Genomic DNA, 27,500 nt, shown 5'->3' on the forward strand with positions numbered 1-27,500 from the left:
TTGTTGCATCTTCAACTTAATTTTACCAAGTTTTACCAACCAATAAAATATATTAAATTCGGTCAGAGGTAATTGATTTGCAGCCTTTGTTCATGTTTTTAAACTTACTTTTGTTGCATCTTCAACTTAGTTATAACAATGTTTACCAACCTCTAAAATACATTTAACTAAGTGCGCTGTGATTAATTGGCTGCCTTTGTTCGTGTATATTAAACTTAATTTTGTTGCATCTTCAACTTATTTTTATCAAGTTTTACCAAACAATGAAATATATTTAATTAGGTCTGGTGTAATTGATTTGCAGCCTTTGTTCATGTTTAAAAAACCAAATTTTGTTGCATCGTCAACCTAATTTTACCAACCAATAAAATACATTTAATGATGTCTGGTTTAATTGATTTGCTGCCTTTTTTCATGTTTATTAAACGTAATTTTGTTGCATCTTCAACTTAATTTTACGTTTTACCAACCAATAACATATATTAAATTAGGTCAGAGGTAATTGATTTGCAGCCTTTGTTCATGTTTTTAAACTTACTTTTGTTGCATCTTCAACTTAGTTATAACAATGTTTATAAACCTCTAAAATACATTTAACTAGGTGCGGTGTGATTAATTGGCTGCCTTTGTTCATGTTTATTAAACTTAATTTTGTTGCATCTTCAAATTAATTATGCGAAGTTTGAACAAAAAAACAAACAAACCATAAGTTCACAAAACTTGTGAAAATTGATTGGAAAACGTTATTTTGAAGTTGCATCATTTGGCAGTGAATATTGCGTAAGGGCTTGCCTCGTTAGTGATGTCGTAGACCACGATGGCGGCCTGTGCTCCTCTGTAGTACATCGGGGCCAGGCTGTGGTAGCGCTCCTGACCGGCCGTGTCCCAGATTTCAAACTTGACTGTGGTGTCGTCCAGACAGACAGTCTGGGTGAGGAAGGCGGCTGACAGGAAGAAAAGAAACAGGGATTGAAGGATCAAATTACATTCTGGGCTAACAAAACATTACATACCGTATTTAAAGACAAATATTTGGGTTTTTAGTATCAACATTAAATGTTTCTTCTTGTTTAAGTAATCCTGTTTTCCAATTGTTTTGCTTTATTTATTCTCTACAACAAGCCAGGTACCCATTAGAAAAATTATCCACAGTCCGCACTTTGGACACCATTTGGTGGAATAAAAGAGCAAACTGGTGAAAATGTGACGGTAAAAAGTCGCTTTGTTGAATCCAATAACACAAAGCTGCCATTTTATTTAAAGCTGTCATTGCTCAAAAAATAATAATGACTCAAAATCAATGTTGTTATGAATTATTGACCTTTTAAAAGCTGTAATCACTTCACATCAAACATATTTTTTAGTTAAAATATTTCATATTTTGTGTGGTTGCCATATAAAAAACAAGGTTGTTTTTTTTTAAAGAAGGACATAAAATGATAAATTTATAAAAATGTATAAACAACAACTAAATCTGAAGCTGATCTAGAGATTTAAGCGTTGAAAGCAAAAAAAAAAAAAAAGTAAATAATGTTTGACTTTTATGAGTTGGATCCTTTTGGATCCCCACGACCTTTAAGTAGATTTTTTTTAAACTTGCTATCGCTTGAAAAAAATAGTAATACTTTAAAATTAATGGTATGAATTATTGACCTATTCAAGGCTCTAATTACTTCACATAAAATATTACACTTTAAAATATTTGTAGGTAAAATATTTCTTATTTTGTGTGTTTGCCATTAAAAAAATAAGGTTTTCTTTGAAAAAAGGGGCATAAAAAAATCAAATGATTATTATTATTATTCAAAAAATAATAATAATACTGTGTGACTTTTATAAGTTGGACTCTTTTGGATCCCCACAACATTTACGGTAAGTCTAATTTTGTTAAACTTGTTATTGGCCATAAAATAGTGATATCATATACGGTAATAAATCATAATATAATAATATAATAAAATCAACGTTGTTATGAAATATTTACCTATTTCAGGCTCGAATTACTTCGCATCAAATATTCCACTTAAAATTTTTTTGGGGGGATATATCGCACATTTTGTGTTTTTTGGCAGATATCGTTTAAAAAAATAGTAATACTTTAAAATCAATGGTATGAATTATTGACTTATTCCAGGCTCCAATTACTTCAGATCAAATATTACACATTAAAATATTCTCAGGTAAAATATTTCTTATTTTGTGTGTTTGCCATTAAAAAAATAATGTTTTCTTTGAAAAAAGGGGCATAAAAAAAATCAAATTCTTCTTATTATTATTCCAAAAATAATAATAATACTGTGTGACTTTTATAAGTTGGACCCTTTTGGATCCCCACAACATTTAAGTATAATTTTGTTAAACTTGTTATTGGCCATAAAATAGTAATACATTAAAATCAATGTTGTTATGAAATATTTACCTATTTCAGGCCCTAATTACTTCACATCAAATATTACACTTACATTTTTTTGGGGGGATATATTGCACATTTTGTGTTTTGGCAGCTATCGCTTAAAAAATAGGAATACTTTAAAATCAATGGTATGAATTATTGACCTATTCAAGGCTCTAATTACTTCACATAAAATATTACACTTTAAAATATTTCTTATTTTGTGTGTTTGCCATTAAAAAATAAGGTTTTCTTTGAAAAAAGGGGCATAAAAAAATCTAATTACGGTATTATTATTATTCCAAAAAAAAAAAAAATACTGTGTGACTTTTATAAGTTGGACCCTTTTGGATCCCCACAACATTTAAGTATAATTTTGTTAAACTTGTTATTGGCCATAAAATAGTAGTACATTAAAATCAATGTTGTTATGAAATATTTACCTATTTCAGGCTCTAATTATTTCACATCAAATATTCCACTTTTGGGGGGATATATTGCACATTTTGTGTTTTAGGCAGCTATCGCTTAAAAACAATTGTAATACTTTAAAATCAGTGGTATGAATTATTGACCAATTCAAGGCTGTAATTACTTCACATCAAATATTACACTTTAAAATATTTTTAGGTAAAATATTTCTTATTTAGTGTGTTTGCCATTAAAAAAAAAAGATTTTCTTAAAAAAAAAAAACGGCATAAAAAAATCTAATTACCGTATTATTATTACTATTATTATTATTATTCAAAAAATAATAATAATAATGTGTTACTTTATAAATTGGACCCCTTTGGATCCCCACAACATTTAAGTATAATTTTGTTAAACTTGTTATTGGCCATAAAATAGTAATACATTAAAATCAATGTTGTTATGAAATATTTACCTATTTCAGGCTCTAATTATTTCACATCAAATATTCCACTTGAATTTTTTTTGGGTGGATATATTGCACATTTGTGTTTTTGCCAGCTATCGCTTAAAAAATAGGAATACTTTAAAATCAATGGTATGAATTATTGACCTATTCAAGGCTCTAATTACTTCACATCAAATATTACACTTTAAAATATTTTTAGGTAAAATATTTCTTATTTTGTGTGATTGCCATTAAAAAAATAAGATTTTCTTTAAAAAAAAAAAGGCATAAAAAGATCTAATTATTATTATTATTATTCAAAAAATAATAATAATAATGTGTGACTTTTATAAGTTGGACCCTTTTGGATCTCCACAACATTTAAGTATAATTTTGTTAAACTTATTATTGGCCATAAAATAGTAATACATTAAAATCAATGTTGTTAGGAATTATTTACCTATTTCAGGCTCTAATTACTTCACTTAAAATATTCCACTTAAAATTTTTTTGGGGGTATATATTGCACATCTTGTGTTTTTGCCATAAAATACATGGTTTTGACAAAAAGGGCATACAACCTACAGAAATAAAATAAAAACTGAAGTTGATCTCGAGATTTAAGCGATGAAAGATAAAAAATGTAAATAATGTGTGACTTTTATGAGTAGGACACTTTTGGATCCGCACGACCTTTAGTGTATTTTTTTCGAACTTGTAATTAAAAAACAACAACAAATAGACTAAAGTCGATGTTATGAAACATTGACCTATTTCAGGCTCTAATTATTTCACATCAAATATTCCACTTCTAACTTTGGGGGGGGGGATATTGCAGAATTTGTGTTTTTGCCAGAATATACAGGATTTTGACATAAAGGGCATAAAACACAAAAAACAAAAACGGAAGTTGAGCTCCAGATTTAAGCAATGAATTACAAAAAATATTTGCCTTGTTTTTACCATTTTTATTACTGAGAACCTTCTGGGTCCACTTGTGAAGTTGCCCCCCTCCACCTCCCACTGTCAAAATCTCCCTAAACTTTAACATGTTTTTGTCTAACTATTATGTTTTTTATATGATTCATAAGCAGGCCCCCCACATTGTCAAAGGCTACCCAAACATGTCCCAAATGTTGGTGTGGCAGATTTAAAAAAAAATGTTTTTTACGTTAACATTTTATGGTTTTAATTAGGGCTGGGCGATATATCGATATACTCGATATATCGCGGGTTTGTCTCTATGCGATGTAGAAAATGACTATATGGTGATATTGGAGTATACGTTCTCACGCAGTTGCTTTTAGCTGCGGGCATTACACTACAGGCTCTTCTCACTCTTTCTTGTCTCTCCTTCTCACAGAGACGTAAAACAAGCGCACCTTCTTACATACGTCACATACGTATACGCCCTCGCGGAGCAGAGAGGTAGCGGCATGGGTAACGTTAGCTGTGGTGCGAGTGGTAATACGAGAGAAAGAAGGTGCGAATCTGGTAACAAAGAAGAGGAAGGAAGAATTAATTCCCACGAAAATCAGCACGGGGGTCCATCGTCTGGCGGTGGTTTGGCTTCAAGCGGGAATATGTCGAACAGACAACCATAATACGTTAAGTGTGGGGCAAAAGTGTTGCTACAAAAAGTAGCATTACAGCTAATATGTAGCATCATTTGAAAAGTCACCCGCTAGAGAATGAAGAGTGTTTGAAACTCCGCATGTCAACATCTCCGTTCGGTGCCACACCAACAAAATGCAGAGGCAACCATTTCCACATCAACACCGTATGAAAAAAAAAGTCAACAACAGAAGGAGATAACGTCCGCAGGAACCTACCACACAGTGAAGGACATACACTATTTGATTTCCTATTATGCAGCTCATTTTTATTTGACACTTATTGAAATATCTTGTGTGTCATCATGCACAAAAGTGCACTTTATTTGTTTTTAACTATTGTAGTAGCGTTCTGTACAAAAAGTGCATTTTAATTTAGTGTTGTTTTGATATGTCATCTTAGTGACATCATGCACAAAAGTGCACTAATAGCTTTTTTTTAAATGTCTCTGACAATCTTGCACTTTCTGTTTTGAAATGACATGAATGTTTGTGCCACTGCTTAATAACTCTTTAATAAATACACTTTTAGTTGTGATTTCCCTCTCTGCATGAAAGTTTAAAAGTAGCATATATTAATGCAGTATGAAGAAGAATGTTTTAATGTAGACACATAGAATTATATGCATCAAGTGTTCATTCAAGGCTAAGGCAAAATATGGAGATATATACCGTGTATCATGACATGGCCTAAAAATATCGAAATATTAAAAAAAGGCCATATCGCCCAGCCCCCCCATTTTAATGTTTATAACGTCTAATTAACATGTTATTATTCATAACCAGCCACCTGGTCAAAATCTCCCCAAACTTGTCCCATGCGTTTGTGTTGGTAACATTTACCGTATTTTTCAGACTATAAGTCGCAGTTTTTTTCATAGTTTGGCCGGGGGTGCGACTTATACTCAGGAGCGACTTATGTGTGAAATTATTAACAAATTACCGTAAAATATCAAATAATATTATTTATCTCATTCACGTAAGAGACTAGACGTATAAGATTTCATGGGATTTAGAGATTATTTTATTTATTTTAAATTGCCTTTCAAATGTCTATTCTTGGTGTTGGCTTTTATCAAATAAATTTCCCCCAAAAATGCGACTTATATATGTTTTTTCCTTCTTTATTATGCATTTTCGGCCGGAGCGACTTATACTCCAAAAAATACGGTAGTTGTGATTTCCCTCTCTGCATGAAAGTTTAAAAGTAGCATATATTAATGCAGTATGAAGAAGAATGTTTTAATGTAGACACACAGAATCATCATACTGCTGTGATTATATGCATCAAGTGTTCATTCAAGGCTAAGGCAAAATATGGAGATATATATCGTGTATCGTGACATGGCCCAAAAAATATCGAGATATTAAAAAAAGGCCATATCGCCCAGCCCTAGTTTTAATGTTTATAACGTGTAATTAACATGTTATTATTCATAACCAGTAGGGCTGCGAATTTTTGGGTGTCCCACGATTCGATTCAATATCGATTCTTGGGGTCACAATTCACAAGTCAAAATCGACTTTTTTCGATTCAACGCGATTCTCGATTCAAAAACGATATTTTCCCGATCAAAAACGATACTCTATTCATTCAAATACATAGGATTTCAGCAGGATCTACCCCAGTCTGCTGACATGCAAGCAGAGTAGTAGATTTTTGTAAAAAGCTTTTATAATTGTAAAGGACAATGTTTTATCAACTGATTGCAATAATGTACATTTGTTTTAACTATTAAATGAACCAAAAATATGACTTATTTTATCTTTGTGAAAATATTGGACACAGTGTGTTGTCAAGCTTATGAGATGCGATGCAAGTGTAAGCCACTGTGACACTATTGTTCTTTTTTATAAATGTCTAATGATAATGTCAATGAGGGATTTTTAATCACTGCTATGTTGAAATTGTAACTAATATTGATACTGTTGTTGATAATATTCATTTTTGTTTCACTACTTTTGGTTTGTTCTGTGTCGTGTAGGGATGTCCCGATCCGATATTTGGATCGGATCGGCTGCCGATATTTGCCAAAAATTGCGTATCGGCAAGGCATGGGAAAATGCCGATCCAGATCCAGTTTTAAAAAAAAACTCCGGTCCGTGTTTTCCAACGCACCGATTTAAATAATACATTCCACTTTTCTGCTGCTCCGTAATTTCCGTTCCGCATTTTCCAGCACACCTTCAACACATCCACAGGTCTGTGAATTCTCACGCAGTTGCTTTTAGCTGCTGGCATTACACGACAGGCTCTTCTCACTCTTTCCTGTGTCTCCCTCTCACAGACAGCAAGTGCACCTTCTTACACACGTCACATACTGTCACGACATATGTCACATACTGTCACCTCATACGTCACATACGTATACGTCCTCCCCGAGCAAAGAGGTAGCAGCATGGCTAACGTTAGCTGTGATGCTAGCGCAGCCGTACGAGCAACGCTCCCTCTAAGGTGCTCGCCTGTGCAATTGCGCACTGTTTAAGCGTCCTCTGCGCATAGCAAATCAATGCCACGCACAAAATCAAATAAAAAAATAAGCGCATAACAATTTTCGACACACGGACACGACAGAGAAAACAGTTTTCGTCATCATTGTTCAAATATTGTGACGTCTGTCGAGACGCTTATCTCCATTCGGTGCCACACGCCCACATCATCAAAATGCCGAGGCAAAAATTTTCATATCAACACCGTATGAAAAAATTAGTGATTTTTTTAGTTGTGATTTCCTTCTCTGCATGAACGTTTAAAAGTAGCATATATTAATGCAGTATGAAGAAGAATGTTTTAATGTAGACATGCAAGCCTTGAAAGAACATTTTGAAAATCAAGACTACATTTCCTGTAAATGGATCATTTCTACCCTATATTTTAACTTTAGATTTATTCTCATATCAAACTCTTTTGGCTGTCTTTTTACACTTACATCCGGCGCCCCCCTCCACACCCCGGATTATAAATAATGTAAATAATTCAATGTGATGATCTTGTGTGATGACTGTATTATGATGATAGTATATATCTGATAGTATATATCTGTATCATGAATCAATCAGTGGACCCCGACTTAAACAAATTGAAAAACTTATTGGGGTGTTACCATTTAGTGGTCAATTGTACGGAATATGTACTTCACTGTGCAACCTACTAATAAAAGTCTCAATCAATCAATCAAAACACATAGAATCATCATACTGCTGTGATTATATGCATCAAGTGTTCATTCAAGGCTAAGGCAAAATATCGAGATATATATTGTGTATCGCAATATGGCCTTAAAATATCGCAATATTAAAAAAAGGCCATATCGCCCAGCCCTAGTTCAATGATGCCATTTCTGTTTGTCATGTATAATTTTGTCTATTTTGTGTTTATTCTTGAATAAACAGGTCAGTTGCTTGTTACCAACCATTGTGTATTATTCAAACTCCCCTAATTCAGCTGGCTAGTTGTTATCAAGAGTACTAAAACCCTTTTCAACATGATTCTGACAACTAAGTAGGCTAAATAACTTTAAACTTTAATACATGCTCGGATAGGCCAGTATCGGTATCGGTCAGTATCGGTATCGGATCAGAAGTGCAAAAACCTGGATCGGGACATCCCTAGTGTCGTGTTTGTGTCTCCTCTCAATTGCTCTGTTTATTGCAGTTCTGAGTGTTGCTGGGTCGGGTTTGGTTTTGTAATTGGATTGCATTGTTATGGTATTGCTGTGTATTGTTTTGATGGATTGATTAATTAAAAAAATTAAAAAAAAATAAAAATAAAAATCGATTTAAAAAAAAAAGAGAATCGATTCTGAATCGCACAACGTGAGAATCGCGAATCGATTTTTACCCACACCCCTAATAACCTGTTTGTGTTGGTAACATTTAGTTTTATGTTATCAACGTTTTATGATTGATAACCAGCTCCATAAAACGTTAACATCAAAATGGTGGGGCGGGGGCACCTTAATACAGGTTATGTGTGTACATTTGGAAAAAAAACAACTTGCAGTTCATGTTCACCGCTCTAAGACGACCCACCTCCTATTGTGCTCTCCTGGAATTCGTGGAATTGGCCCTTAACGAAGCGGAGCACCAAGCTGGACTTGCCCACGGCCGACTCCCCCAGCAGCACCAGCTTGAACTGGCAGATCTTGTTGCCGCCGTTGGCTCCGTTGGGCCTGGATGCTCCTCCCCTGTTTGCCATGACCTCGTACGATCCCCCTCGGGCGTTACAACCAGTCACTGTCAGCACTTTGTCCTGCAAGGCGAAGCAGAGGGAATGTGTTGCAATGCTCGGAAGACTGAAAGAAAACACCTACAGCGAGTGCGGCCTGCAGCTTGGTTTTTATTGGCCTGCGACACATTCTAAAGACATATTAAAAACATTGCAAACTGGAACATTACACACAAATAAATAGTATAAGCAATTTTGAGAGAAATTGCGTGTGAATGCTTAAAGCGCAGAAATGCGTAAGCCAAACATAAACGCTAACGTTAGTACCAAGTCATACGTAAAACTTAATAAAAAAAAACAGCTAAAAAAGTTTTAACTTTAACAGTTAATGTGTGTCAAGCACTAAGTTAAATTACTTTGTGGTGCTTGGCTTTAAAATTGGCTCAACAAATTAGCATGCTAATGTTAGCATGCAAGAATGTTAATGTTAGCATGCCAACAGTTATGTCTCAAGAACTGAGTTATATGACTCTGAGGTGTTTGGCTGTAAAATTGGCTACAAAAAGTTAGCATGTTAATGTCAGTATGCAAAAATGCTAATGTTACCATGCTAACAGCAAGTGTGCCAATATATATGACTCTGAGGTGTTCGGCTGTAAAATTGGCTACAAAAAGTTAGCATGTTAATGTCAGTATGCGAAAATGCTAATGTTACCATGCTAACAGCATGTGTGCCAATATATATGACTCTGAGGTGTTCGGCTGTAAAACTGGCTAAAAAAAACTAGCATGCTAATATTAGAAAGCTAATTGTTAGCATGCTAACAGTTAACATGTGCCAAAACTGAGTTATATGACTCTGAGGTGTTTAGCTGTAAAATTGGCTACAAAAAGTTAGCATGTTAATGTCAGTATGCGAAAATGCTAATGTTACCATGCTAACAGCAAGTGTGCCAATATATATGACTTTGAGGTGTTCGACTGTAAAACTGGCTAAAAAAAACTAGCATGCTAATGTTAGTATGCTAGAAAGCTCATTGTTAGCATGCTATCAGTTAACATGTGCCAGGTACCAAGTTATATGACTCAGAGGTGCTCGGCTGTAAAATTGTCGAAATAAGTTAGCATGAATGTTAATGTTAGCATGAGTTATATGACTCTGAGGTGTTTGGCTGTAAAATTGGATAAAAAAGTTTGCATGCTAATGTTAGTATGTCAATGTTAGCATGCTAATGTTAGTATGTCAATGTTAGCATGCTAATGTTAGCATGCAAAAGGAATGTTAATGTTAGCATGCCAACAGTTATCATGTATCAAAACTGAGTTATATGACTGAGGTGTTCAACTGTAAAATTGGATTAAAAAAAGTTTGCATGCTAATGTTAGTATGTCAATGTTAGCATGCTAATGTTAGCATGCAAAAGGATATGTTAATGTTAGCATGCCAACAGCTATCATGTGTCAAAACTGAGTCATATGACTCTGAGGTGTTTAGCTGTAAAATTGGCTACAAAAAGTTGGCATGTTAATGTCAGTATGCGGAAATGCTAATGTTTCCATGCTAACAGCAAGTGTGCCAATATATATGACTTTGAGGTGTTCGGCTGTAAAACTGGCTAAAAAAAACTAGCATGCTAATGTTAGTATGCTAGAAAGCTAATTGTTAGTATGCTATCAGTTAACATGTGCCGGGTACCAAGTTATATGACTCAGAGGTGCTCGGCTGTAAAATTGTCGAAATAAGTTAGCATGAATGTTAATGTTAGCATGAGTTATATGACTCTGAGGTGTTTGGCTGTAAAACTGGCTAAAAAAACTAGCATGCTAATGTTAGTATGCTAGAAAGCTAATTGTTAGCATGCTATCAGTTAACATGTGCCAGGTACCAAGTTATATGACTCAGAGGTGCTCGGCTGTAAAATTGTCGAAATAAGTTAGCATGAATGTTAATGTTAGCATGAGTTATATGACTCGGATGTGTTCAATTGTAAATTTGGATAAAAAAAGTTTGCATGCTAATGTTGGTATGTCAATGTTAGCATGCTAATGTTAGCAAGCAAAAGGAATGTTAATGTTAGCATGCCAACAGTTATCATGTGTCAAAACTGAGTTATATGACTGAGGTGTTCAACTGTAAAATTGGATAAAAAAAAGTTTGCATGCTAATGTTAGTATGTCAATGTTAGCATGCAAAAGGAATGGTAATGTTAGCATGCCAACAGCTATCATGTGTCAAAACTGAGTCATATGACTCTGAGGTGTTTAGCTGTAAAATTGGCTACAAAAAGTTAGCATGTTAATGTCAGTATGTGAAAATGCTAACATTTCCATGCTAACAGGAAGTGTGCCAATATATATGACTCTGAGGTGTTCGGCTGTAAAACTGGCTACAAAAAGTTGGCATGTTAATGTCAGTATGTGAAAATGCTAACGTTTCCATGCTAACAGGAAGTGTGCCAATATATATGACTCTGAGGTGTTCGGCTGTAAAACTGGCTAAAAAAAACTAGCATGCTAATGTTAGAAAGCTAATTGTTAGCATGCTAACAGTTAACATGTGTCAAAACTGAGTCATATGACTCTGAGGTGTTTAGCTGTAAAATTGGCTACAAAAAGTTAGCATGTTAATGTCAGTATGTGAAAATGCTAACATTTCCATGCTAACAGGAAGTGTGCCAATATATATGACTCTGAGGTGTTCGGCTGTAAAACTGGCTAAAAAAAACTAGCATGCTAATGTTAGAAAGCTAATTGTTAGCATGCTAACAGTTAACATGTGTCAAAACTGAGTTATATGACTCTGAGGTGTTCGGCTGTAAAATTGGCTACAAAAAGTTAGCATGTTAATATCAAGTATGCGAAAAAGCTAATGTTACCATGCTAACAGCAAGTGTGCCAATATATATGACTCTGAGGTGTTCGGCTGTAAAACTGGCTAAAAAAAAACTAGCATGCTAATGTTAGAAAGCTAATTGTTAGCATGCCAACAGTTAACACGTGTCAAGTACCAAGTTGTACGACACTGAGGTGTTGGGCTGTAAAATTGTCTAAAAAGTTAGCATGTTGGAATGCTAATGTTAGTATTTGTAAAGTACCAATTCACAGGACTCTGCTAAAAAAAAAAGAAGTATGTTTGCTGACATTATCATGGTAACAGTTAGCATGTGTCATCCATACCATCTATCCATTTTCTACCGTTTGTCCCTTTCGGGGTCATGTACTAAGTGAAATGACTGAGGTATTCGGCTGTAAAATTGGCTAAAAATGTTAGCACGCTAATGTTAGTGTATTATAATGCTATTGTCAGTAAAGTTAAGCACGCGTCAAGTACTAAGTTACACAAGTCTGAGGCGTTCAGCTGAATAAGTGGCTTAAAGAGTTAGCATGCTAATGTTAACATGCTAACGGCACGCGTCTGGTACCTAGTTATATGACTCTTTGGTGTCAATTTGGCTAAAAAAAAGTTAGCATGCTAATGTTAGTATGCTAGAACGCATGTGTCAAGTACTAAGTTATACAAGTCCGAGGCTTTAAGCTGCAAAATTGTCTAAGAAAGTTAGCATGCTAATGTAGGTAATGCTGCCTGAGGCTGAGCCAATCGGTGGCCACGATACTGAACAGTGTAATGAGTAGAACGCATGTGTCAAGTACTAAGTTATACAAGTCTGAGGCGTTCAGCTGAATAAGTGGCTAAAAGAGTTAGCATGCTAATGTTAACATGCTAACGGCATGTGTCTGGTACCAAGTTATATGACTCGGAGGTGTCAAATTGGATAAAAAAAAGTTAGCATGCTAATGTTAGTATGCTAGAACGCATGTGTCAAGTACTACGTTATACAAGCCTGAGGCTTTCGGCTGCAAAATTGGCTAAAAAAGTTAGCATGCTAGAACGCATGTGTCAAGTACTAAGTTATATAAGTCCGAGGCTTTCGGCTTCAAAATTGGCTAAAAAAGTTAGCATGCTAATGTTAGTATGCTAAAATGCATGTGTCAAGTACTAAGTTATACAAGTCTGAGGCTTTCGGCTGCAAAATTGTCTAAAAAAGTTAGCATGCTAATGTTAGTATGCTAGAATGCATGTGTCAAGTACTAAGTTATACAAGTCCGAGGCTTTCGGCTGCAAAATTGGCTAAAAAAGTTAGCATGCTAATGTTAGTATGCTAGAACGCATGTGTCAAGTACTAAGTTATACAAGTCTGAGGCTTTCGGCTGCAAAATTGGCTGAAAAGGTTAGCATGCTAATGTTAGTATGCTAGAATGCATGTGTCAAGTACTAAGTTATACAAGTCTAAGGCTTTCGGCTGCAAAATTGGCTGAAAAAGTTAGCATGCTAATGTTAGTATGCTAGAATGCATGTGTCAAGTACTAAGTTATACAAGTCTAAGGCTTTCGGCTGCAAAATTGGCTGAAAAAGTTAGCATGCTAATGTTAGTATGCTAGAATGCATGTGTCAAGTACTAAGTTATACAAGTCCGAGGCTTTCGGCTGCAAAATTGGCTGAAAAAGTTAGCATGCTAATGTTAGTATGCTAGAATGCATGTGTCAAGTACTAAGTTATACAAGTCCGAGGCTTTCGGCTGCAAAATTGGCTAAAAAAGATAGCATGTTAATGTTAGTATGCTAAAACGCATGTGTCAAGTACTAAGTTATACAAGTCCGAGGCTTTCAGCTGCAAAATTGGCTAAGAAAGTTAGCATACTATAAGTAACGCTGCCTGAGGCTGAGCCAATCGGTGGCCACGATACTGAACAGTGTAATCTGATTGTTTTGGTCTTGTCTAGTGACCAATACTATTTATATTTTTATTTCAATTAGCCATTTTTATGCTTGAAAATGCATGCCGAGCCAAAATGATGCAGAATATGCTATTCGCGATAACACAAAGTGAAGTGAAGTGAATTATATTTATATAGTGCTTTTTCTCTAGTGACTCAATGCGCTTTACATAGTGAAACCCAATATCTAAGTTACATTTAAAGCAGTGTGGGTGGCACTGGGAGCAGGTGGGTAAAGTGCCTTGCCCAAGGACACAACGGCAGTGACTAGGATGGCGGAAGCGGGGATGGGGATCGAACCTGGAACCCTCAAGTTGCTGGCACGGCCACTCTACTAACAGAGCTAACACTTCAGAAAACCACTGTCAGTAACTACAGTTCGTCGCTACATCTGTAAGTGCAAGTTAAAACTCTACTATGCAAAGCCAAAGCCATTTATCAACAACACCCAGAAACGCTTCGCAATGGACTGTGTACTAATGTGAATCACTAATGATCAATAAGATAATCACTAATGTGGGTTATACAAGTATAACCCAAAGCTATGTTCAGATCGTTTAGCATATATTAATAGACCTATATTGGATTGGTTTTAGTATTTTTGATGTAAAAAATGTATCAAAGTGGCCCCGCATCCTTCAATTGTTATTCATGCGGCCCTCGCTTGGTAAAAGTTAGACACCTCCTGACCCAAACGGTTCTTTTAGATCATGGGTGTCAAACTCTGGCCCGTGGGCCAAATTTGGCCCGCCGTGTAATTTCACTTGACCCGTGAGGTGATATGAAATTAACACTAAAGCTGGCCCGCCGAACATATACGGCGGCGGTGCCGCGGTACACCGCTAATTCTCATACTTGCCAAACCTCCGGGGAGACTCCCAAACTTCAATACCCCTCCCGAGAATTGAAGAAGCCGCTCATATCTTGTGACTAGGCGGGCACGTTGTTAGAAGGGATGAAAAGCGGACGTGACGTCAGCTCGTAGAGGACGTTAAAAGCAGTGCCTGTAAGGCACGCCCCCAAGACTGTGGAATACGAGATATAATGACTGAAGAACACCTTCGTTCGATAATGAAGGTTGCCTCAGCTCAAAGCCTGAGCCCCGACATTAATGAACTAGTATCCAAGAAAAGATGGCAGGTATCTGGCTTGGGCACATCAGATTAGATCAGTGTGTTGCAAACTGAGCAGTCTAAAGTCCTGAATGGTTGGTTTATTCATTATTTTACCGGTATTTTCAAATTTATTAGCCTGTGGAAAAAGTTAATGTTGATATTTACCTCAGAAGGCTGCAAATAGAAAAGAGGCATTACATTTTTATTTAAATTGTATTTGATATGCCATTGATATTTTTTAATTATTATTATTATTATTTGAAACTCGATTTTGCATGTCACTATAAAGTTATATAAGCCTTGCTTGTTCAATATTTAATGCAAAACTTGTTTGGGTCACTGTCAAAAAGGTTCATTTGTTCAAACTTGGCCCGCGGCTTTGTTCAGTTTTAAATTTTGGCCCACTCTGTATTTGAGTTTGACACCCCTGTTTTAGATCCTCTTACACGAACATGCATGCGTCGCTTACTCATTTATTTACGCTGGGACGGCTGTTTACGTCCCACATAAACGCCGCTTGTCAGGAAATAATCTAACGTCTATTTGTCGAGCTGGAGTGTGACTGCTGGAATGTTAACCTTGAGCACAAAGAGACATTGACAGACTTCCTGGAGGAAACACACATTATGGTATGCCCATCGTCACGTCACACAAAGATTTAAAAAAACAAAAAAAAACCTGTAGACTGTGACTGATTCCAGTGTGATGTGTACACTCAAAACAACCTGCATTATACTTCTGCTGTATAATAGAATGTATTTATATTATTCATATGTGAATAATGCTGTATAATAGACTGTATTTATATTATTCACATGTGAATAATGCTGTATAATAGACTGTATTTATATTATTCACATGTGAATAATGCTGTATAATAGACTGTATTTATATCATTCACATGTGAATAATGCTGTATAATAGACTGTATTTATATTATTCACATGCGAATAATGCTGTATAATAGACTGTATTTATATTATTCACATGCGAATAATGCTGTATAATAGACTGTATTTATATTAGTCACATGTGAATAATGCTGTATAATAAATAGACTGTTCTTATATTATTCACATGTGAATAATGCTGTATAATACTGTATTTATATTATTCACATGTGAATAATGCTGTATAATAGACTGTATTTATATTATTCACGTGTGAATAATGCTGTATAATAGACTGTATTTATATTATTCACATGTGAATAATGCTGTATAGTAGACTGTATTTATATTATGCACATGTGAATAATGCTGTATAATAGACTGTATTTATATTATTCACATGCAAATAATGCTGTATAATAGACTGTATTTATATTAATTACATGTGAATATTGCTGTATAATAGACTATTTATATTATTCACATGTGAATAATGCTGTATAATATACTGTATTTATATTATTCACATGTGAATAATGCTGTATAATAAATAGACTGTATTTATATTATTCACATGTGAATAATGCTGTATAATAGACTGTATTTATATTATTCACATGTGAATAATGCTGTATAATAGACTGTATTTATATTATTCACATGTGAATAATGCTGTATAATAAATAGACTGTATTTATATTATTCACATGTGAATAATGCTGTATAATAGACTGTATTTATATTATTCACATGTGAATAATGCTGTATAATAGACTGTATTTATATTATTCACATGTGAATAATGCTGTATAATACTGTATTTATATTATTCACATGTGAATAATGCTGTATAATGTTTATTGTGAGCGAACTGTGGTGCTGAATTTCTCCCAAGGATCAATAAAGTACTTTCTATTCTATTCAAAATGAATGGGCCATTTGTCAAACGTTCACCATTTCCACATTTTTCAACCCATTCAACACATTCCACCATCCTGGAAATTCAAACTACCTCTTTTCCAAGTTAAAAACAATTCCAGGGTTTTCCAGAATTACTCGTTTTCCAAAGCCCTATTTCCACCCTTTTTTCTGACGACTACTCCTTCCACATTTTTCAACGCATTTAAACTATTTCACTGTCAAAACACTCCTCTTAATTAGGAAAAATTCCCGGTTTTCCCAAAATTCCATAATACCATTCAACATGTTACTACTTCAACGTATCTCGATCGTTTTGAAAAATTCCAACACCAACCATTTCAACTCACTCAGACCATTTAGTTTTTTACTGTTTTCAAAAAAATTCCAGCTTTTTCGAAATTCCCAATTTTTGGGGAAATTCCCATTGAAATCAATGGAACATTCTTAAAGGGGAACATTATCACAATTTCAGAAGGTTTAAAACCATTAAAAATCAGTTCCCAGTGGCTTATTTTATTTTTCGAAGTTTTTTCCCCAAAATTTTACCCATCACGCAATATCCCTAAAAAAAGCTTCAAAGTGCCTGATTTTAACCATCGTTATATACATCCGTCCATTTTCCTGTGACGTCACATAGTGAAGCCAACACAAACAAACATGGCGGATAGAACAGCAAGCTATAGCGACATTAGCTCGGATTCAGACTCGGATTTCAGCGGCTTAAGCGATTCAACAGATTACGCATGTATTGAAACGGATGGTTGTAGTGTGGAGGCAGGTAGCGAAAACGAAATTGAAGAAGAAACTGAAGCTATTGAGCCATATCGGTTTGAACCGTATGCAAGCGAAACCGACGAAAACGACACGACAGCCAGCGACACGGGAGAAAGCGAGGACGAATTTGGCGATCGCCTTCTAACCAACGATTGGTATGTGTTTGTTTGGCATTAAAGGAAACTAACAACTATGAACTAGGTTTACAGCATATGAAATACATTTGGCAACAACATGCACTTTGAGAGTGCAGACAGCCCAATTTTCATCAATTAATATATTCTGTAGACATACCCTCATCCGCGCTCTTTTCCTGAAAGCTGATCTGTCCAGTTTTGGAGTTGATGTCAGCAGGCCAGGGAAGCTAGGGTCGATATTCTTCTCTTGATCATCTTCGGTGGCATAAGGGACGGTGTGAGCCAAGACATCCAGGGGGTTTAGCTCGCTCGTCTGCGGGAACAAACTGCCACCATTGCTTGCCGTGCTACAGAGGTCCTTTGTCCCTGAATTGCTCACACACTCCGGCAGATTCAATGGGGGTCTGGCGGCAGATTTCTTTGACTTTATCGTTGGAAATGCATCTGCTTTGAGTGTCGCAGGATATCCACACATTCTTGCCATCTCTGTCGTAGCATAGCTTTCGTTGGTAAAGTGTGCAGAACAAACGTCCAATTTCTTGCCACTTTCGCATCTTTGGGCCACTGGTGCAACTTGAATCCGTCCCTGTTCGTGTTGTTACACCCTCCGACAACACACCGACGAGGCATGATGTCTCCAAGGTACGGAAAACAGTCGAAAAAACGGAAAATAACAGAGCTGATTTGACTCGGTGTTTGAGAAAATGGCGGATTGCTTCCCGATGTGACGTCACGTTGTGACGTCATCGCTCCGAGAGCGAATACTAGAAAGGCGTTTAATTCGCAAAATTCACCCATTTAGAGTTCGGAAATCGGTTAAAAAAATATATGGTCTTTTTTCTGCAACATCAAGGTATATATTGACGCTTACATAGGTCTGGTGATAATGTTCCCCTTTCACAATTCCACAACTCCCACATTTTTCATCTGATTCAAACTGTTCCAACTTCAAAATATTCAACCTGTGTGGGAATTGTGTGCTCTACTTCAACAATTCAAAAAAAAAATCCAGGATTTCAGTTCAACTTCAACATTCACACGCAATTCCTTCAGGAATTGCCTCATCTAGTTATAATTATTATACCAAATAATACATTGCGAGAACCGGTTTGAATCGAGAATCGAATCGTCAACGTAGGAATCGGAATCAGAACAAATTGTGAGGTGCCCAAAGATTCACACTCAAATAATTATAACCCTAATTAAACATGTAATTTGGCCACAAATGTAATGTACTAACTCATGTTCACCTTTTTTAATTTGCTATTCACCAAAGCACTATTATTTATTAGTACCTAAGTACTTGTTTATATGTTTCGCTAATCAATAATATTTATTGTTGACATTGAACAAAGAGAGGAGACCCTACCAAGTCAAATGGATTAAAAAATGTTTAATTTATCCATTCATCCATTTTCTACCGCTTGTCCCTTTCGGGGTAATTTGTATTTATTTATACGAATGTATTTTTTTAAAAGGACGTTTTTTAGGCTATCTCCATGCAACTAGCTTTTCTAAACTATAACAAGTTTTTTTTTCCCCCCAACTTTTTTTATTGGCATTTTCAAATAGACAGAAAAAAGTGCAAGTCGAAACAGCACAATTTTAAAGTCAGTAAATTATTCACACCTTTTCCCTTAAAACCCAAACCACCCACCCACCCTCCCACCCCACTCAGGTCCCACCAACGAGGGACAAATGGCACAATTATATAACAAGTAAGACGACAAAGACAGACACATTCTCACACACACACACACACACACACACACACACACACACACACACACACACACACACACACACACACACACACACACACACACACACACACACACACACACACACACACACACACACACACACACACACACACACACACACACACACACACACACACACACACACACGAGGCCAGAGACAGACAGACGGGCTGAAAAGGAGAGAGAGGGAGAAAAAAAAATATATGTATATATAAAAAAAAAATATAATAATAATAATAAAATTAAAATAAACATTTAATAATAATAATAATAATATATAATAAAATAAAAATAGAATAAAATAATACTAATAAATAAAAGGGAGATTATTCAACTATAACAAGTTTTGAAAAAGTTTCATTATAATTATTATACCATAATACACATTGCAAAAATTGTTTTGATACGAGAATCGTGCTGAATCGGGAATCGATTGTGAATCAAATCGTCACCCCAGGAATTGGGTTGAATTGTAAAGTGCCCAAAAGTTCACATCCTCAATCGCACATGTAATATCAACTCGTTTATACTTCTATTTACTTGTTAAATGTATTGTTTACATCCAACAAAGAGAGCAAAACCTTCGAAGTCAAATGTCTTGATTCTGATACAAAACAATAATGAGGAAGCCATAAACCTATGTGACATTAAACATTAAGGAGGTGACATTTTTGTTAGCGTTCAATAATAATAATGTAAACAATATCGGCAGTGATCAATTGTGAGTAGCGACCGGGCCGCTGCTCTCAAGAGTTCAACTGCGTTGGCGTTGTTTTCATCACCACTACACACCAATACTCATGATGTAAACACATACTGTATTCTAGTATATATTCAAAGTTCATATGGACAAAGTTTACACTGGAAAAAACTCCCCCACAAAACATCTGCGGTGAATAAAATGTTCATTGGAATCCATATTATGAGTTATACATTTTCTTTGAAATTCATCGGGTTTTCGGGACCCGCCGATTGCCTGGTCGCTTGTCACGTGACTCACAAGTCCAGTCCGAGCAGCCATTAGCCACACTAATTCCAAGATTTTTTATAAATTAAAAATACATAAATAAATGTTTACATTACTGTATATTCAAACAACGTATGACAAATTTGTTCATTATGGGCTATTACATTGCTTTTTAAATACATATTTTCTCATTTAATGTGGTGATTAGATCACATGACCACAATCTTGGGTTCTGATTGGCTTTAAGCCATTATTTTGTAAACACTGGTTAGTAATTATTTTAGGTTAATTTGTTTGATAGATTCCTTCGAGCTATTATGTAGCACAAAGTATGTCCTAAATAGGCTAATACATACAATATATATGTACACACACACATACATATACATATATACATATACTAGGGTTTTAACGGTTAACGATATAATGATAAACTGCGGTAAAATTTCAGATGGTTAGTAATACTGCTTAAATTTAAAATTACCGATAAACCATCATTCATTGATGCATTTTAGGCAACACTGTTTACTTCCTGGAAACTGAGTCACAGCAGCGCTGGCGCATGCGCAATAGCGTCGTTGGGCTTGCAAAAACACGGCGGAAAACAACTACACGGACTTTGCTAGGGAGATTTCCCCTTTGGAGTAAATAGAGCCAACTGCTTGGTTCAACTTCATTTCCCCTCGCTTCATTTCCGTGGAGTCTCGGCTGTTTTTAGATGGAGACAGGTGTGGACAATATTGGAGACAAACTCATTTGTCTCACACAAGGTATACAGCAAAGGAGAAAACTATTTGATGTTGCTTTCCTTTTCTCTATACAGCGTCCATCAGCTGTGACTGAGAGTTAATGGCAGGAGGAAACATGCAGCAGGCGATGTGTCGTGAATGTTGCCACAACTTGTTTATAAAGTCTGAAGATTGTTTACTGGGATGCTCACTTGTCCTTTATTTACCAGCAAACTGTATCAGTGTTCAAACAAATTACATCAATACTAGCTAAAATGTTTTGTCATCTCATTGAATTGAACGCAGGCTGTGAAGATTGTGTATTGTATGTGAGAGGTGTCACTCCTGTCTATTTCTGTCAGCCAATTGTTGCATGTAACCACATGGCGTTGTTAGAGAAAAACAAAGCTTGTTTATTTGACTTTATATTAATTAGCCAAACTGCTTTGCGTTTTATATTGATATCAAAAAGTAAACAGCACGTTATTTTTACAGTACTTGTGTTTTCTTCTTCTTCATTTTTAAAGTTATTACTTTAAAAAACATTCATGTGATATAGCATGTATAGTGAATTCCTATACAACATATTTCTCCTCAAACTCTTAATGGATCTGTCCTGATACAGCATCTACATATAAATGTACAAAATTTAAAAAAATATCCCCTCTGTGAAAATGAAAAAATAAAGATAAAGGCAGTTGAGACAAAGCTGACACGTTGATACTATTAATGAACAAAAAGACATATTTGTCTTTAAATATATGGATAACGTTTATCTATAGCCTTTTTATTAGACATTACACATTACATAATGGCATCACGTTCACCCCCCATCCCAACTCTGGCATGAATAATCATGATTAATAATCATGATTTCACTATTGATAAAAATAATCGTAATTATTATTTTGGCCATAATTGTGCAGCCCTATGTATAAGACTAAATCTCATACTGTACATAAAAACCATTTTTATCTATATGGATAAAAAGTGCACGTGCGTCTTATGACCAACAAGTGCCATCTTTCAAAATGATTACATTTGTTTTAATTGTTTTCATCTCTATTGTCCATAAAGTGCTATCTTGCACAATGTTCACATATATCTGTGTTATTGTTTTTTCTGCTATATTACTTTGTTTATAATGCTTGCTTTCATGTGCACATTTAATTTATACTTAAGGTCCATGAAACAGTGTTTTCATCTATACAAACCCCGTTTCCATATGAGTTGGGAAATTGTGTTAGATGTAAATATAAACGGAATACAATGATTTGCAAATCATTTTCAACCCATATTCAGTTGAATATGCTACAAAGACAACACATTTGATGTTCAAACTGATAAACATTTTTTTTTTTGCAAATAATCATTAACTTTAGAATTTGATGCCAGCAACACGTGACAAAGAAGTTGGGAAAAGGTGGCAATAAATACTGATAAAGTTGAGGAATGCTCATCAAACACTTATTTGGAACATCCCACAGGTGAACAGGCAAATTGGGAACAGGTGGGTGCCATGATTGGGTACAAAAGTAGATTCCATGAAATGCTCAGTCATTCACAAACAAGGGTCACCACTTTGTCAACAAATGTGTGAGAAAATTGTTGAACAGTTTAAGAAAAACCTTTCTCAACCAGCTATTGCAATGAATTTAGGGATTTCACCATCTACGGTCCGTAATATCATCAAAGGGTTCAGAGAATCTGGAGAAATCACTGCACGTAAGCAGCTAAGCCTGTGACCTTTGATCCCTCAGGCTGTACTGCATCAACAAGTGACATCAGTGTGTAAAGGATATCACCACATGGGCTCAGGAACACTTCAGAAACCCACTGTCAGTAACTACAGTTGGTCGCTACATCTGTAAGTGCAAGTTAAAACTCTCCTATGCAAGGCGAAAACCGTTTATCAACAACACCCAGAAACGCCGTCGGCTTCGCTGGGCCTGAGTTCATCTAAGATGGACTGATACAAAGTGGAAAAGTGTTCTGTGGTCTGACGAGTCCACATTTCCAATTGTTTTTGGAAACTGTGGACGTCGTGTCCTCCGGACCAAAGACGAAAAGAACCATCCGGATTGTTATAGGCGCAAAGTTGAAAAGCCAGCATGTGTGATGGTATGGGGGTGTATTAGTGCCCAAGACATGGGTAACTTACACATCTGTGAAGGCGCCATTAATGCTGAAAGGTACATACAGGTTTTGGAGCAACATATGTTGCCATCCAAGCAACGTTACCATGGACGCCCCTGCTTATTTCAGCACGTGTTACATCAACGTGGCTTCATAGTAAAAGAGTGCGGGTACTAGACTGGCCTGCCTGTAGTCCAGACCTGTCTCCCATTGAAAATGTGTGGCGCATTATGAAGCCTAAAATACCACAACGGAGACCCCCGGACTGTTGAACAACTTAAGCTGTACATCAAGCAAGAATGGGAAAGAATTCCACCTGAGAAGCTTCAAAAATGTGTCTCCTCAGTTCCCAAACGTTTACTGAGTGTTGTTAAAAGGAAAGGCCATGTAACACAGTGGTGAACATGCCCTTTCCCAACTACTTTGGCACGTGTTGCAGCCATGAAATTCTAAGTTAATTATTATTTGCAAAAAAAAAAAAAGGTTTATGAGTTTGAACATCAAATATGTTGTCTTTGTAGTGCATTCAATTGAATATGGGTTGAAAAGAATTTGCAAATCATTGTATTCGGTTTATATTTACATCGAACACAATTTCCCAACTCATATGGAAACGGGGTTTGTATATCGTGATACAGTTTTCAGCTATATCGGCCAGCCCTATATCTTCACAGGAAAATAATATTTATATCACTGGAATCGTCTTTCTGATTTACATGAAACTAATATTATCAATTAACCTTTGGAATTGTACACACATATATAGATACTTTTAGGAGGCGCCATCTTTGTTTGTATGCAATAATAATGTTACTGTCTTTATAGCAAGTTGGCAAATATCGACTTCGCTTTGCAGGCTCACAGTTCCTCCTCTTTAGCAAACACGGTAAATGTCTGATGATTAATCAAAAAGAAAAAGACAAGAAGTTATTGCGAGGCGTCTATTTTGTTTGTTTTTGTGTTATTTAAAGGGGGCTGCGTTAGCTTGCAAGCTAGTTAGCACAACACCGACTAAGCACATGCGAAGTGGGGTTAAAAGAGCGAACCCCTGGTAGGTCAACTAGTCAGTAGGAATATGTTTGTCAATGTTTTGCTTTGCCAAAACAATGTAGATAAAGCAAAGCAGGCAAAGCGACAGAGCTAACTAGCCAGCTAGCTTAGCTGGGGGGGGAAACACCAAGTTATCGATGACGTCACTCTACCTGAGACGCAGACGGCGGGGTTTGGAAACGAGACGAATGTCACCGCTGCGGTAATGTTATGTCTTCTGGCGCAAAGAAGCGAGGAATAACAAAAAAAAATGTGCTCGTCGGTCAGTAGCGCCGTCACGTCTCCTCCTTTTTTTTTTTTTTTTCCTCGTAACTTCCCGTTGGAACCAAAACACAAACAAGCTCTTCCGCCCTGCGCGCCACGTCACGCCACGTGACGTCACGAGCAGCCGCCTCCCCAAAAACTTTTGCGCGAAAGATACATTTTGGAGGAAAAAAAAAAAAAAAAAGCAAAACAAATCATACACGAACCGGGGATCCAGATCAGCTAGTTGACATACAATCATAAAATAAACGATATTTAACTCTCTCTGTTAAATTTTTTTTTTTGGAAATCCTCCCCAAATAATAATAATATTAAAAAAACACATTTATTTTGCAAGATATTTTAAATAAACCCTACATTTGTATACTCTATAATTTTATTTTATTTTTTTATCACCACGGCATTAATAAATTAAACGTTTTTGAAAAATACACATAAATGATGATAATAATAATTATAAAATGCTTTATATTTATTTTATTTTCAACAAAACATTTTAAATATTTAATTAGTTTTATTTTTTTAATCACCAAAACAATAATGCATTTTTTTTGAAAACCCACCCAAATAATTCCATTAATATTATTTAAATAAAACACATTTATTTTGCAAGATATTTGGAATAAACCCTACATTTGTATACTCTATAATTATTATTTTGTATCACCACGGCATTAATAAATTAAACATTTTTGAAAAATACACATAAATGATGATAATAATAATAATAATAATTATAAAATGGCTTATATTTATTTTATTTTCATAAACAATTCTAAATATTTATTTTTTTAATCACCAAAACAATTAATATAATTTTTTGGGGGGGAAAACCAACCCAAATAATTCCATTAATATTGATTAAATAAAACAGATTTATTTTGCAAGATATTTTCAATAAACCTTACTTACAGTTACTCAATTACTTAATTTTTTTTTATCACCACAACAATAATACATTACAACATTTTCAGAAAATCTACCTAAATATTAATATTAATAACATTATTTAAAAAAAAAAAAAGCATTTAACTTACAATACATTTTCAGTAAACCCTACATTTGTATACAATACTATTTAAAATATTTTATCATTTTCATCACCACAACAATAATGAATGAAATACTTTTTGTAAAACCAACCGAAATGAGAATAATATTAATTAAAAACAATTTATTTTGCAAGCTATTTTCAGTAAGCTCTATAATAATTTTTTTAATCAGCACAATAATAACAAATTCAATAATTTTTGAAAACTCACCTAAATATAATTTTTTGAAAAACACATTTCATTTACAAGACATTTTCAGTAAATCGTACATTTGTATACTTTATTATCTAAAATATGTAACTATTTTTTATCACCACAAAAATAATAAATTACATTTTCAGAAAATCCACCTACATATTAATAACATTATTTAAAAAAAATGCATTTAACTTACAATACATTTTCAGTAAACCCTACATTTGTATACAATACTATTTAAAATATTTGATCATTTTTATCACCACAACATTAATGAATGAAATACTTTTTGTAAAACCAACCTAAATGAGAATAATATTAATTAAAAACAATTTATTTTGCAAGCTGTTTTCAGTAAACTCTATAATTATTTTGTTTTATCAGCACAATAATAACAAATTCAATAATTTTTGAAAACTCACCTAAATAATATTATTTTTTGAAAAACACATTTAATTTACAAGACATTTTCAGTAAATCGTACATTTGTATACTTTATTATCTAAAATATGTAACTATTTTTTATCACCACAAAAATAATAAATTACATTTTCAGAAAATCAACCTACATTTTAATAACATCATTTAAAAAAAATGCATTTAACTTACAATACATTTTCAGTAAACCCTACATTTGTATACAATACTATTTAAAATATTTGAACATTTTTATCACCACAACATTAATGAATGAAATACTTTTTGTAAAACGAACCTAAATGAGAATAATATTAATTAAAAACAATTTATTTTGCAAGCTGTTTTCAGTAAACTCTATAATTATTATTTTTTATCAGCACAATAATAACAAATTCAATAATTTTTGTAAACTCACCTAAATAATATTATTTTTTGAAAGACACATTTAATTTACAAGACATTTTCAGTAAATCGTACATTTGTATACTTTATTATCTAAAATATGTAACTATTTTTTATCACCACAAAAATAATAAATTACATTTTCAGAAAATCCACCTACATATTAATAACATTATTTAAAAAAAATGCATTTAACTTACAATACATTTTCAGTAAACCCTACATTTGTATACAATACTATTTAAAATATTTGATCATTTTTATCACCACAACATTAATGAATGAAATACTTTTTGTAAAACCAACCTAAATGAGAATAATATTAATTAAAAACAATTTATTTTGCAAGCTGTTTTCAGTAAACTCTATAATTATTTTTTTTATCAGCACAATAATAACAAATTCAATAATTTTTGAAAACTCACCTAAATAATATTATTTTTTGAAAAACACATTTAATTTACAAGACATTTTCAGTAAATCGTACATTTGTATACTTTATCATCTAAAATATGTAACTATTTTTTATCACCACAAAAATAATAAATTCCATTTTCAGAAAATCCACCTACATATTAATAACATTATTAAAAAAAAATGCATTTAACTTACAATACATTTTCAGTAAACCCTACATTTGTATACAATAATATTTAAAATATTTGATCTTTTTTATCACCACAACATTAATGAATGAAATACTTTTTGTAAAACCAACCTAAATGAGAATAATATTAATTAAAAACAATTTCTTTTGCAAGCTATTTTCAGTAAGCTCTATAATAATTTTTTAAATCAGCACAATAATAACAAATTCAATACATTTTGAAAACTCACCTAAATATAATTTTTTGAAAAACACATTTCATTTACAA

The 27,500-nt window shown here is 34.3% G+C and overlaps 1 protein-coding gene across 1 annotated transcript in view; it reads right to left on the reverse strand.

Annotated features, from left to right (window-relative positions):
- Positions 1 to 24,625, reverse strand: part of rab5aa (RAB5A, member RAS oncogene family, a) — a 35,702-nt gene extending 11,077 nt beyond the window's left edge. Inside the window, exons 1-3 of the mRNA XM_061931493.1 lie at positions 24,442 to 24,625; positions 8,898 to 9,117; positions 793 to 944 (exon numbers count right to left, since the gene is read on the reverse strand). Of these exons, the coding sequence (XP_061787477.1) occupies positions 793 to 944; positions 8,898 to 9,063 (318 nt within the window). The 5' untranslated portion in view covers positions 9,064 to 9,117; positions 24,442 to 24,625. The remainder of the gene's footprint in view (positions 1 to 792; positions 945 to 8,897; positions 9,118 to 24,441) is intronic.
- Positions 24,626 to 27,500: the final 2,875 nt, after the last annotated feature.

This window comes from Nerophis lumbriciformis, linkage group LG37, assembly GCF_033978685.3.
Source record: "Nerophis lumbriciformis linkage group LG37, RoL_Nlum_v2.1, whole genome shotgun sequence".
In the NCBI taxonomy this organism is placed as follows: domain Eukaryota; kingdom Metazoa; phylum Chordata; class Actinopteri; order Syngnathiformes; family Syngnathidae; genus Nerophis; species Nerophis lumbriciformis.